This window comes from Papaver somniferum, chromosome 2, assembly GCF_003573695.1.
Source record: "Papaver somniferum cultivar HN1 chromosome 2, ASM357369v1, whole genome shotgun sequence".
In the NCBI taxonomy this organism is placed as follows: Eukaryota; Viridiplantae; Streptophyta; class Magnoliopsida; order Ranunculales; family Papaveraceae; genus Papaver; species Papaver somniferum.
The window spans coordinates 121,109,873-121,122,373 of record NC_039359.1 but is presented as its reverse complement, the minus strand read 5'-3'; the positions used below and the strand labels follow the sequence as shown (position 1 = coordinate 121,122,373).

The window sequence follows — 12,501 nt, the reverse complement described above, 5'->3', positions numbered from 1 at the left end:
AAGCTTTTGCTTCTTGATAAGAACTTCTTTAATGTTGATTTTCTTCCACAAAAATGGAAGTTCTTTCTTGATAGCAAGAGAAAATAAGAGTGATGGGAAAATGAAACACAATGTTTAAAGATAGACGGAGATACCGCAGTATTGCAATATTATAATCTTGCTCACCTCATAAAATACATATACATGTGTGCAACACTTTCTTTTTCTATACTAACATATGTTTATTAACTATTATTAAGTCGGACTTTAAAATTGATCAAAACAGAAACGGGTCAATTTAATAAGTGTTTATGTTTGTTTGTTGTGTCTTGCATTTACCTTCCTTCCACAGGAGAGAGATCCCGTAGCATGATTGTTAATTTGCTATTAGTATGCTAGTTATGTTTAGTTAAGTTTTTTATAGGAAAAAAAAAACCATTTTTATATAACAGCAACATTACTGATATCTTTAACATGAGCACCTACCTGTCAAAAAAAAAGTGCAGAACATTTTTCTTGAAGTGCAAAAATATGACTTGAAAAGATAAAAGGAAAAGCACTCCCAAACCAGGAATCAGCAAGGTCAGACTATCATACATTCAGAAATAGATCGTTATATGTACATATCTGAGAAGTAATTAGTGATGCTACTTTTACATGAGCATAATATTAAACAACATACAAATATATAACTTACCCTCGCAGCATAGACATACATAAGGAGGCACCTCCAAGCAAATTGACTTTAGTTTACAGGATGTCGGGTCTTTCTAGCAGTTTTTGCCAAGTACTGTGTTACCAAATAATGATTCACCTCAAACAGGAATTTCGTCTCTCTTATCTGCATACGACCATAATGTTAACTTTGTTAAAACTTATTACACGGACATCAGCTTTGAACCCAGAAAACAACTAGTTTAACTTAAAATTTTCATAGGAAAAAAACCAACGGTTCTAAACTTTCAGCACTTCCACATCACAGTTATACAGTAAAATTCATGTAAAATGTCAAACATTAGGAACTATTTATGAAGGTAAGTGAGGATTGGGTTTTGCCACAATTAGGATTATATTTATCTTACTAATGTTGCAGCACATGAACACCAAATCACATGTATGATTCATGAATGCAAAGATTAATAACATCTCGTACACTTGAAGCATCATCATGAGGGTGTGTCACTTGATTTTAATAAATGCCACTATATGGTCGCAATATCAGCAAGAATATTAAGACAAAAACATACCTCGATCAGACAACTTGAACTGAGCTTCAGGCGATGTCCACCAGGTAGTTCTGTACCGTTGACCATAAGCGAGCACTTGCCTAAATTCTTCAAGTAAAAAGATCCATCTTTCTCCATCTTTATAATCGCCTATGAATACGCAAAATGAAAATGTAACAGGTATCCATGTCTTTCTCCCCACAAAGGAAAAAAAATGCAAGGTAAAATTTTAAACTATTATACAGTAACTAGAGGCTGCACAAAGTCAGAGCAGGTAAATGAAGATATAAAGGACCTCCACCATTAGATGGTATACTCTGCTTAATCTATTGTTCCAGGTTACTCTGACAAATACTTTAACCAGCTTTTACAACTGAGAATATCAATATCAACATCGAACCTTTCTGATACCACAACATGCCCACAAGAAATATATAGGTATCCCAACTGGATACCAATGGCTCAAGGGTAGTAGAAGAAGTAAATAAAAGATAATACTAGAATAAACCACTACCTGGTGTTGAGGGCATTAGAAGAAGTTAATGAAAGATAATACAATAAACCACTACCTGCCGTCGAGATATTTTGTTAGCACGCCCTTCCCTTCCCAGATCAATGTCAACACTAACATCTCCTGTTCCTCTCCCAAGCAAGACCTGACAGTCAGCAATAACTTTTAACCAGAACATGCTCACCATCTCATATCAAAAACAATTGACTGGAGTTTATGTGGAATTTAAGAGCAAACCTCTTTATAAATGATTCTTGGTACGTTTCTTAAACAGCAGATGATATTACTACAACTCACAAATGAATCGGAGATGCCCTTATTTGAATCACTCACATACAATGGAATTAGAAATAAGTCATTTCTGCATTGTCCGTGAATTCAAAACGTTTTGGGGCATTCATCGGGGCATGCTTTTTTGTGCCTCAATACTAACACCTTCCAGTCTTCACAATTCTCTAAACTGCGCTTTAAGGCGTATTGAGAATCTTTATTTTCTTAGGGGTGTTATAAAATGTCTTAAAATCAATCTTGTCTTTGACTCTAGATATAATTGCTATTTAAATAGCAGTGTGAAACAAAGTGGAGGCCACCGTAGCATACAGAGGCAATCTTGACTCATATTACACTTTAAGTTGCTTTATTTGCTGTTAGAGCAATAGGTTATTATATATGAGTGAGACCTCGTATATTCTACAGTAACGTTCATGGCCTAGTTATTCTAGCATTTTTCTATTAACGAGGCAAGCCTTGCCTTGCCAAAGAAAAACGCGTTGCCTCGCTTCAACGTTTTTTAAAACCTCCACACACGAAGAACAAAGGTACAGGAAATTCAAAAAGAATGTTGAAATGATAATAAGCCACTGAAGCGATGAACAAACTAGTTACAGCAAGTGCTGTAGCTACACAGAGTGAGGAACTAAAAAAAATAAACCTCTAGCAGGTCTTCTTCGTCTTTAATTTGTTATTTTTGTGTTTTGAGAAGTTCCTGTCATTTTTTCAATGCTATTGAATGCAGCACAAGCCAAAACTAAAATGAATGAACAGTTACATAATGGTCATTTTATAGCATGGTGCGAATAAACTGTAGGTTGATTTACTGGAAATAAATAAACAAGTGATACCAAAACCACTGCTAAGAAAGTGCCAGAGTTGAATACCTCGGGTTTCTTAATGTAATACTTCAAATGACGGCCATAAAATATTGCAAAGGCTTTTTGAGACGCCACAGCTCTTTGCATATAAGAATTGGCACCTTGTTCCAACTTTATGATTGATCTCTTTGTATCCTCGTACTGATAGCTTGCGACTGAAAACAGAATAACCAAGTCATTCATGACTAAGAAAATACACATGAACTCGGATCGATACATAATATTTATGTTAAAGCTAACTTCAGAAAGTTACCTTCCGTACTTAAATGCAAATCCTCATTCGCAGGATCCAAGTCCATATCAAGTATCTGCAAGCAACATCAATTCAGAAACAGAAAACATCAAGCTTCTACCCAGATGAATCAAGTAAGAGATCAGACACCTCCAGAAAAAAAATGCCGGACAAACTTCAGCAAAGATTAACATTTACCATTGCTTCAACATCAGAAAAAGAAGGTATATCATCATCCATCTCGGAAAACTGCTGTTCCTGATCTGGTAGCTTCGGGTTCAGCGTATGTTCTTGAAATTCCATTTCAACCGGAATTGATTCAGCATGAACTTGAATTGTGTCAGGAATATTGTCCTCCTGCTTACTGTCATCAATATTAACTTCGGGTTGGTTGTTTAAATGATCAGAAGCATGGATTTGCTTCTCAAGAAGAAAGTTTTCAAATTCACCGTGTTTCCCAAGTTCAACTTGTTCATACTCTTTGTTCAATTCCACAGCTGCACTGGAGTTTTGAGAAGGAAGCAGTGATCTGCATTGACTTGGGTCTCCCCCACTATTACCTTGACGTCTGGTGTCACTGTCAACCGTTTCTGAAATAACTGTACAGGCATTGATTGAGTGACTTGGAGAAACTTCAGGAAACACCTGTGGTTCTACTTCTATCTTCTGCGGTTCTATCTTCTGCGAGGATACAATTCCAGAAGTTTGATGTCCTTCATTGACAAGGTGTGATCCTTGTTCACTAATCTTTTGATTCTCTGTTGGAAGGTCCTTGGTGGACTGGGGAACTGAACTATCCTCATGGTTGAGTTGCATGCTAGAGGTAACAAATGACGGAAGAACCTGATTTGGTGTAAAATCATTATCATTGCATGGGATGTCAGGGTCCTCAGTGTTCAGCACGCAGCAAATAACCCCATTACAGTATTCCGGAAAATTAAGATTTGTGGCTCTTGCGGTAGTGGACATGTCGATTTTAGAATCACAAACCAGTTGACCAGAACTCACTAGGTCATTCCCGACATCCAATTCCAAGGAACGTGCAACATTAGCAATTGTAAACCCTTCTAGATTTGTAGATGCTCTAACGCCACTAATGTCAGATATAACATTACGATGAGTGTCATCTGGAGAGCTGAAAAGAACTGAACTTATACCATCTAGACAAGACTTATCCAGCATGTCTTTACTATCATCATCCATAAAAAGAAGCACATCCTCATGTGTGAAGTTCATATCCGAAAGATCTGCAAGGTCACCTTCTAATAAGGCAGTTGAATTAGCTAACAGATCACCACTTTCTCTTTCTTTCAACTGGCACCCTGTGCGTACATGATTATTACCACCATCAGGAGGGAGTGCCAACCGGCACCCTGCACTCTTATCTTTATCACCGAGGTTATCGTCAATTTGCATGGTCCGCATAGTGATTTCAGGCATTGCCGGTGTCGAAGAAGAGAATCCAAGCTGGTGAAATGAAGGACCGCAATCTAAATCAGTTGAACTGAAGTCCTGATTTCCTTCAAAACCAGAGCAAACATTTTGTGGATTATTGGTGATTGAATCATAAGCAGAAACTGGCAGCTCACCAGGACATCTAAGTTTTTGAACACCAGCATTATTTTCAAAGACCGACATACTTCCTCCAAGAACATCAGGAATATCTTTATGCAAATGCTGGTCAAACGAATGCCCCATATTATTTCCTACTGCTTCAGTTACAGAAAAGGGAGGTACATTTTCTGAAAATCCATACAAGCAGTCTCTATCCATCATTCCATCCGGAAGATCGCCTTCAAATGAACCCATATGTCCATAATGAAAGGCATGGTTGTTCTGACAAATATTACCTTCGACATTGTCCCCATGTGCAATTTGTGGAAAAGCATGACGAACGACATCAAAATCTGAATCCTGAAGTTCAAAGACTTCTGTAATAGGATCGCCAATCACACATCTATCATCTTGTTGCTCCTTGAGCTGTCTGAACTCGTCTTGGCAGACTTCTCCATTACCAGTGCATTTACGAAGACTAGGTGCAACAAGATAAGCTAAGTCAATAGAACTGCAAGGTTCAGTACAAATTCTCTTTCTCATAGCATAATAAAGGCCGCAAATACTTTCTTCTTTCCTTTTCCCAGAAACCCCTTGAGAATCTTTGGAAACACCAAGTTTTTCGGATTTTGAGGAAAGATTGGACGTGCATTTTAGAAGCTCAGCCATAAGAGTAGAAGCGCGTTCTGAAACAACTGGATCATAGAGGAGAGAATACCACCGCTCTTGCAGTTCATGAAGAGTAAATCGACGAGAGAACCGGACTGCTCCTTTAGCGAGTGATTCCAGTGAAGCCCCAGCCTGCAACAAAACATCATCAAACTTGAGGCAAAACATCCAGATGTAGATAACACGTTGCGGAAAGAGATTAGACGTCATTTGAGGTACATCTGGCAAGAGGTACAGCTCAAGGTGGAGTATATATAACCCAATGTACCACTGAACCACTGTCAGACAGTGTTGACACTGTTCCTTGACATGGGTGTGCCATGAGATTTACAGGCTTTCAGCAACAAGTTGGACATAGATTTAACAAAATTATCTGATGTACTGGTGAATACTGGATAGTCATGACTAGATCCAAGGAGACTGACAAGAATTGTGAAACAAACTGATAGCCCAACCCTAGACAAGGTAAAGTCCACAAATTTTATAGACAAGCGCAACGACCCAGAGCTGGTCAAAAAGAGCCACGCTGAGACTTTATAAGTTGCAGTAATTTATGTGTCAATTTTTTATATATTTTTTTGCAGTAATTCAAGATCCAGGAGCTGCACAAATCAAATTTTCTACAGATAACTGCTGCATTGATTAAAAGAAATGTATTGTTTTCTCCCTTCAACATTCTAGGCAACATTTGATACCAAATGAACAAAAAACTAAAAAACTTTGACTGTCAAATTTCACCTTACCAACTTTTCTAGCAAATTTAGAGAAAATGTCCTCAAGTCCCTATCAAACCTAAGGTAGTTTAGAAGTAAAGGTCACATTTGCTAAATTATGCGACTCATTTGTAACCCTAGCTTGATTTGACTGACTTATATACTCATACTTGAATTGTTAGCTACCCAGGAATTCCGTCTTTTCACGAACTTACTTGATCTGACCTTTGAGGAATTTTAGTCTACAGAATTACTTGTAGAGAAAAATGTATAAAGCTCCTGTATCAAATGCTTTACCAAAATTAACAAAAACCCAATTCTATCAATTCACTGAAAGTAACAAGGATCAGCTAAGAGAGTCGTTGAATTAAAAATTTGCCCTAATTTTGAAGTAAAACCCGTGTTCTTCTAGGTTTATAGCCGTTATCAGAAGAAAAATTATCTGTAAAAGGGGAAAGTGAAAATTCCGAATTTCGAAAAAAAAAATGAAAATTGGAGCTAAGAGAGAGATGGAGAAAGGGGTTACCTCGACTGAATTCTTTAGCAAGAGATCATCTTCAGGAATCCATGGAGAGATTGGAGCCAAAGCTCCCATGTCTGAAAAACCTACAATTTCTCCCTCCTTCGTTCCTCGGTCTCTCTACAGTCTACTCTACATACACTCTCTTTCTCTCTGCGTGTGTTTGTAACTCAACTTTTTGTTATCGGATTTATCGTCGAGGAAAAGACAGATATAATATAACTGAATAACGTCGAGTCGCTACTAGATGAGACTAGTAGTGTCTTATGACTAGTGGAGTAGCACATCCTTGCAACTTGTTACACTTCTCTAGTGGATTTTATTATATATAGTTGTGGGAAGGAATTGAAAGAATATTCTCCATTATTCACGATATAGAAGGATGAAAATTTAGGTTTACAAGATGTCTGGACAAGAGAAATAGTTTGCTTCATAAAAAAGAACAATTATTATTTATTTATTTTTGATTTTGTATATGAGTTCCCAAATTACTTTACGGCGAAAAATAACATCGCTACTCAACCACTCTTTTTGTAAAAGAGTTATTATCAAATTTTCATTTTAGTATATTAACGGAAAGAATAGATTTTAGTTTAGATATTACATTATATTAAGTCGATCAATTTCTAAAAGAAATTAACCTTTTTCTCGCTTCTCTCACCCCCTTTCTCAAAAATTTAGAAAAAATCCATCGTCTTCTTCCTCCTTTGCTCAGATCTAGTCCTTTTCTTTCTCCTTATCCGTCAGATTGGCTCTTGTTGAGTATATATTTTTCTCTCTTTTTCCATTGACTCTTGTTGAACGTGTCAGAGTGGCTCTTGTTGAGTGTGTCAGAGTGGCTCTTGTTGAGTGTTCTTTGTTCTCACACTGACTCTTGTTGATGTGTGATGCTTGGGCTCTTGTTGAGTGTGTCAGATACAATTTGTTTTAGTTTCTTTTATTTCTTTGCTCTGCAATTTGTTACAGTGTCTTCTTGTAACAATTGAGGAGGGTGTATTATGATAAAATCCAGGTCTTTACTGTATCTGCAATCTGTCTTGTATTGGTATAAATACCTCTCCTCTTTTTCAGTGTGAAAACACCTGATCATTACCTTGTAATAATATTTTCTATGTTTTTTAAGTTTTTTCAGGTTATCAGAGTACCATGATCCTGCATGATGCTTTTCTCAATCTCTCCATTTTTTGGATTTAATTTTTTTTTATCAGGAATTTGAGAAATAAAAAGGATAAGATAGGATCCTAACTTCAGTATGATATTATACACTTCCTTAAAGAAGAATCATATCATTGGGGTTGCACTAGTATTGGTTTTGGAGGAATTAATATGATAGTTATAACCAAGATGTGGATATGGGGAGACCTAATCTATGTAAAAGTTCAAAAATATCCTCAATAAAATTCAACTTATTACCCTTTTTCCCTATCATTAACTAATTAATCTAATTGAATTCTTCTTCTCATATTCTCCTCTCTTTCTTTTCTTCTTTTTCTTCTCTTCTTCATTTGAGACGATTAATCGTCGATTCAAAAAAAAATCATCGTTGATTAAATTTATTGTATAAAACCATGGTGAAGACAAAGGAAAAGGCAGGATCGTCGAAAAAACCTCCTCCTGAACCAGAGAAATCAAACTCATTAAGTGAAGATGAAATTGAAGATCAAGAAGAAGTGAATGAAGGAGATGAACCAGCCGCCGAGACTATTGATATGACTGCAATAAGGTATGAATTGAAAAACCCACTCTTTATTTGAGCATTTGATTGATTAATTATTCAGTTCATTTCGAAAAAAATTAGGTCTGAAAAAACAGTTTCAGAAACTGTTTACGGCTCGGAGTTCTTGCTTTCCCAGCCATAATGTACTATTCACGGTTGGGAATACTGAGAACCCTGAGCCGTCCATAGGTGACACGGATGGGAACTGAAATTTTTTGAATGCAATTAATTATTTACGGCTGGGTTATTCCTATCCGCATCTTCTTATGTGTTTGAAAGTTAATCCAGGGGTAGTGTTTACGGCTAGATTATTCCTAGACGTAATATGAGAAACCAAGTCGTAAATTTGATTTCCTAACCGCTATACATGTTACGTCTTGGTCGACTGCTGAAAGTTCCATCCGTAAATCTGTTTGCGGTTGGGAATGTCAATTCTTCCCGGTCGTTATTTTATGTTACGTCTTGGTCCTGAAAAACTTTCCCAACCGTAATTGCTTATTTTCTTTAGTTTTTGAAGTCTTATTTGTATGGATCTGAACATCGCTATATAATTTGATATGCAATCAACTTTGAACATAGAAAATGAAAAGAGGAAGAAAAGATCACAAGAAGTAACACATTCTAATGTCCTGACTCCGTAACCTCATCACACAAAACCATTGGGAGAAAATGCAAGGATTACAAGTGGAGTTTTCACTGATGGAGGTAATAAATGTGGAGGAAATGAAGGTGGTGCAAATGAAGGTGGTGTTGCCACCGGTGGAGGAAGTGAATATGGAGTTGTCACCGATGGAGGAAGTGAAGGTGGAGAAAGTGCAGTTGTTGAACAACCAAATCTAGATATTTAAGAAGAAAACTTGGGCGAAACAAGTGTTGCTGCTATTGATAAGCGTAAAGTCGTGGCGGTGGAGAAGAAGGAGTATCCACTAAAAGACTCGGCAAGAAAAATCATTGATGCTATGGAGTTTTTACCTTCAAAAAAGAATGGGATACCTTGGGGTGAGCCAAGAGATTGATCTGTCTTGTTCGGTTACCAGTCTCCATAGGCTGCTAGGGTTTGTGCCGCAAAGGTAATAAACTAAATTTAATGTATGCCATTTTAATATTATTACGAATTGTTAATTGCAACAACCCAATTTTTTTATTGGTTGTAGTTTCCTAATAAAGCGGTCCCTAAACTAAAGCACCAACAAGGAAAGTTTTGGTCGTTGGATAGAGAGCATTCAGATATGGTATCCTTAGTAAAAGCTTCGGGGTTATGGTCTGGAATCGAGGCTTTGCTGAAGATCTATGATGTTGTAACTGTTTGTGGGTTTAGAGAAAGATTTTGGCCCGAAACCATGATTTTTCTACTCCCCTTCGGCGAGATGACTATCACTCCAGATGATGCAAAGAAAATTATCGGTCTTGCGTTGGAATGAAAAGTTGTATTGGAGGGTTTCAAAATCTATTCCTTTTGAAGAGCTTAATTTACATCTTAGAGAAAGAGTGTCTTGAGTGGGGCAAACTTGAAGCGGAAGAAGAGTTTAAGATAGGTGGCGGAGCCTTTCCTAGAGCTAAAAGGGAATACAGAGTAGCGGGTGAACGTCAAGAATCAATTAAGATTGCAAGGAAGATTAACATGGTTCGTATGAGGGACGAGTTTGAGGATTCTTCCCGTAAGGCTTCTTATGGAGAGGTGGTGATGGACGAAGGAAGAGCTAGACATACAGATATATCTTACTTGTTGCACTCTCTTGGCACCGTCTTTTTACCTGATTTCTTAGGAAATAAGGTAAATGCTTGTTATTTGAAGTGGTTGAAGTTTCCCAGTCTCGATCCGGAAAAACAAACGAGGTACCTAGGTACTCGTGGGGGACTGTCCTCTTTTCTAGTGTGATGAAAAATCTTTGCAAAGCTTCTACGTGAACGAAACACAAATTGTGGGATGTGTTGCTCTTATCCAGGTATATTCATGTTTCCATATAACAAATGTATTTTTTTTTTACTTTTCTATTGGTTTGTGTGTAATATCTTATTTATAATTTATTTTTTTCCGTAGTCTTGGGCTTACAACCATTTTAAATGCGTGAGGCCTTCTCGGGATAAGAAATTAGCTATAGAGAAACTTACATGAGGAAGATACCTCTTTCGAGGGACCCAACACAAGGATAAAAAGACGAAAATGGTCGAAATGAGGAGAATGTTGGATGCTTTGAAAATCGATGATGTGGTTTTTGATCCATATTTGAGAATTGATGAGGATGGAGAAGATGAAGTTGGTGATATATTATTTTCTGATATGGAGACCTATGTTGGACCTTTGTTTCATCCAAGTAGGTTCGTCATTTTAGATACTCGTAGAATGCTCCGTCAAATTGGTATTGTCCAGAAAAGAGTACCTGAAGCCTCTCGTCTTAAACTGAGCGCGGACAACTCCCAATTTAAGGATAAAGATGTAACCTATGAACCAGCACCGTTGATCGATCATTAGAATGCTCGCTCCGAAGTAGTAAACCAAATGAGTAGAAGAGGGCTTGAAGATTCTCATGGCACTTCCGATGCAGATGCGAGTTACATGGAATGGTATCAAGAGTGGTCTCATCCTTATGTGAAAAATTTGGATCCTGAAGCGACGAAATACTTCAAGAAGGGGGAGAGTTCGGCATCAAGGCCATCAAGGAATGATGAAAGTGATTGGAGGGAGATTGTGGTACTATATTACTAATTATCCTTATGTTTGTATAAGTTTTTTTTTTATTGTCTACGAATAATTACAGTTCGTGTATTTGATATGAAAAAATAGATTGAACGAGTTAATTGGGTGGTCGAGGACCTGACCGTAGCATTAATTCGTGTGAGAAGATGACGGTCCCTGAACAAAGATTACTCAGGAATCGAGTTAAAGGCATAATAAATCATGAAAAATTAGGTTTATATGCTTATGAAGAGGACCGACCAAGGAGAAGTAAAAAGGCTAGGTCTCCTTTTTCTAGCAAGGACTCGGAAACTCCCTCCAATGATCATGTTCAATCAAATCAAGGAAAAGGTGGTCGAGGTGGACGAGTTGGACGTGGTGGAGATAAAAAAGGAGGACATGGTGGAGGTAAAAAAAAATCCAGTTCAAGGTGGTGGCGGTCGAGGTAAAAAAGCTAAAGTTGTAAAAGATGAGAAAGAGGAAGAGGATTCGGATGAGGCATCGCGATCGGGCTCGAGGTCTGTATCGGTCAAGGAATCCAGTGAATGATAAATAGAAATGTAGTGGCCTTTTAATGTTTTGGTTCATGGATTTTTTATCATCTAAGACTTTGTTTCATGGATTTAGTATTTTCGTTGTTTGGTTATGGATTTGGATGAATGAAATTTTATATATTTTCATGTATGAATGAATGTTACTATTTTCTTTTGTCTAAATCTAAGTACAATGATGAAAAAATCAACAAAATATAAATTTTTGAGTAGTTACGGCTAGGTCGTTTCTTCGTAATACCTAGTCGTAAATGCTTATAATTATAATCTAAAAATAGACCTCATGTCATCGGTAAGGTTTCCCAACCGTAACAGTTGTTACACGGTTAGGAATCCTAGCCATAATGGTCTCTGAGTTTGTCAAAAAAATGGCACATACCCTCGATTAGAATTTCCTGGCCGTAAAAATGGAAACGGATAGGTTTCCTAACTGTGTTCGATTTACGGTTGGAAAAACCTAACCGTGTCTTTCACTGATATCCAAAAAAAAATTGAATCCATATTACGGCTAGATATCCTGGCGGTATATTTGTTACACGATTAGGACTCCAAACCGTAAAATTGACATAAAGTAAAAACTCAGTTTTACGTTCTGGATCCGTATCTGTAAATCTGACATCCCCCAAAATCCACAAGTTTATACTTCTCTACGGCTTGGTCGACATAGCCATTTCATAGCCGTAATACCTAAATTTCCTTTTGTGCCATATCATATCGGCTACTTTTTGAATTTTGGAAAATAGATCTGTTAGAAGACTGATTTATAGAAGGTTCTAGCTGTTCAACCACTTATTTATAATTGAAAGACACCTCCATACAACAACCCATTCCAAATCAAAATCACACCTTCTACATCAATAATCTCCACCAAAACCCCTACAAACTCAATGCAATGTACTCAAAGGATAAAACCAACTTTACTTTGGATGACGACCTATATCTTTGCAAAAAAATTTTACTATGCTATCCAAAGAGGTGATGAGTGCTAAAAAGTGCATATT

General features: G+C 37.1%; 1 protein-coding gene across 1 annotated transcript; it reads right to left on the bottom strand.

The window, feature by feature from the left end:
- Positions 1-511: 511 nt before the first annotated feature.
- LOC113348975 lies at positions 512-6,847 on the bottom strand. The gene is made up of 7 exons (XM_026592892.1): positions 6,562-6,847; positions 3,298-5,454; positions 3,121-3,175; positions 2,874-3,022; positions 1,775-1,861; positions 1,227-1,355; positions 512-820 (listed from the first exon to the last, which is right to left on the bottom strand). The coding sequence occupies exons 1-7, from the start codon at positions 6,628-6,630 to the stop codon at positions 725-727; spliced, it is 2,742 nt and encodes a 913-aa protein (XP_026448677.1). The 5' UTR covers positions 6,631-6,847; the 3' UTR covers positions 512-724.
- Between the last annotated feature and the right edge of the window lie 5,654 nt (positions 6,848-12,501).

Excerpts from the sequence above, each read along its gene's own strand:
- LOC113348975 (XM_026592892.1), bottom strand. The coding sequence starts at position 6,630 with ATGGGAGCTTTGGCTCCAATCTCTCCATGGATTCCTGAAGATGATCTC. Across the intron at positions 3,176-3,297 it reads TTTCTGATGTTGAAGCAATG|ATACTTGATATGGACTTGGA; the intron begins GTAAATGTTAAT and ends TGTTGCTTGCAG. Across the intron at positions 1,356-1,774 it reads ACAAAATATCTCGACGGCAG|GCGATTATAAAGATGGAGAA; the intron begins GTAGTGGTTTAT and ends GCGTATTCATAG.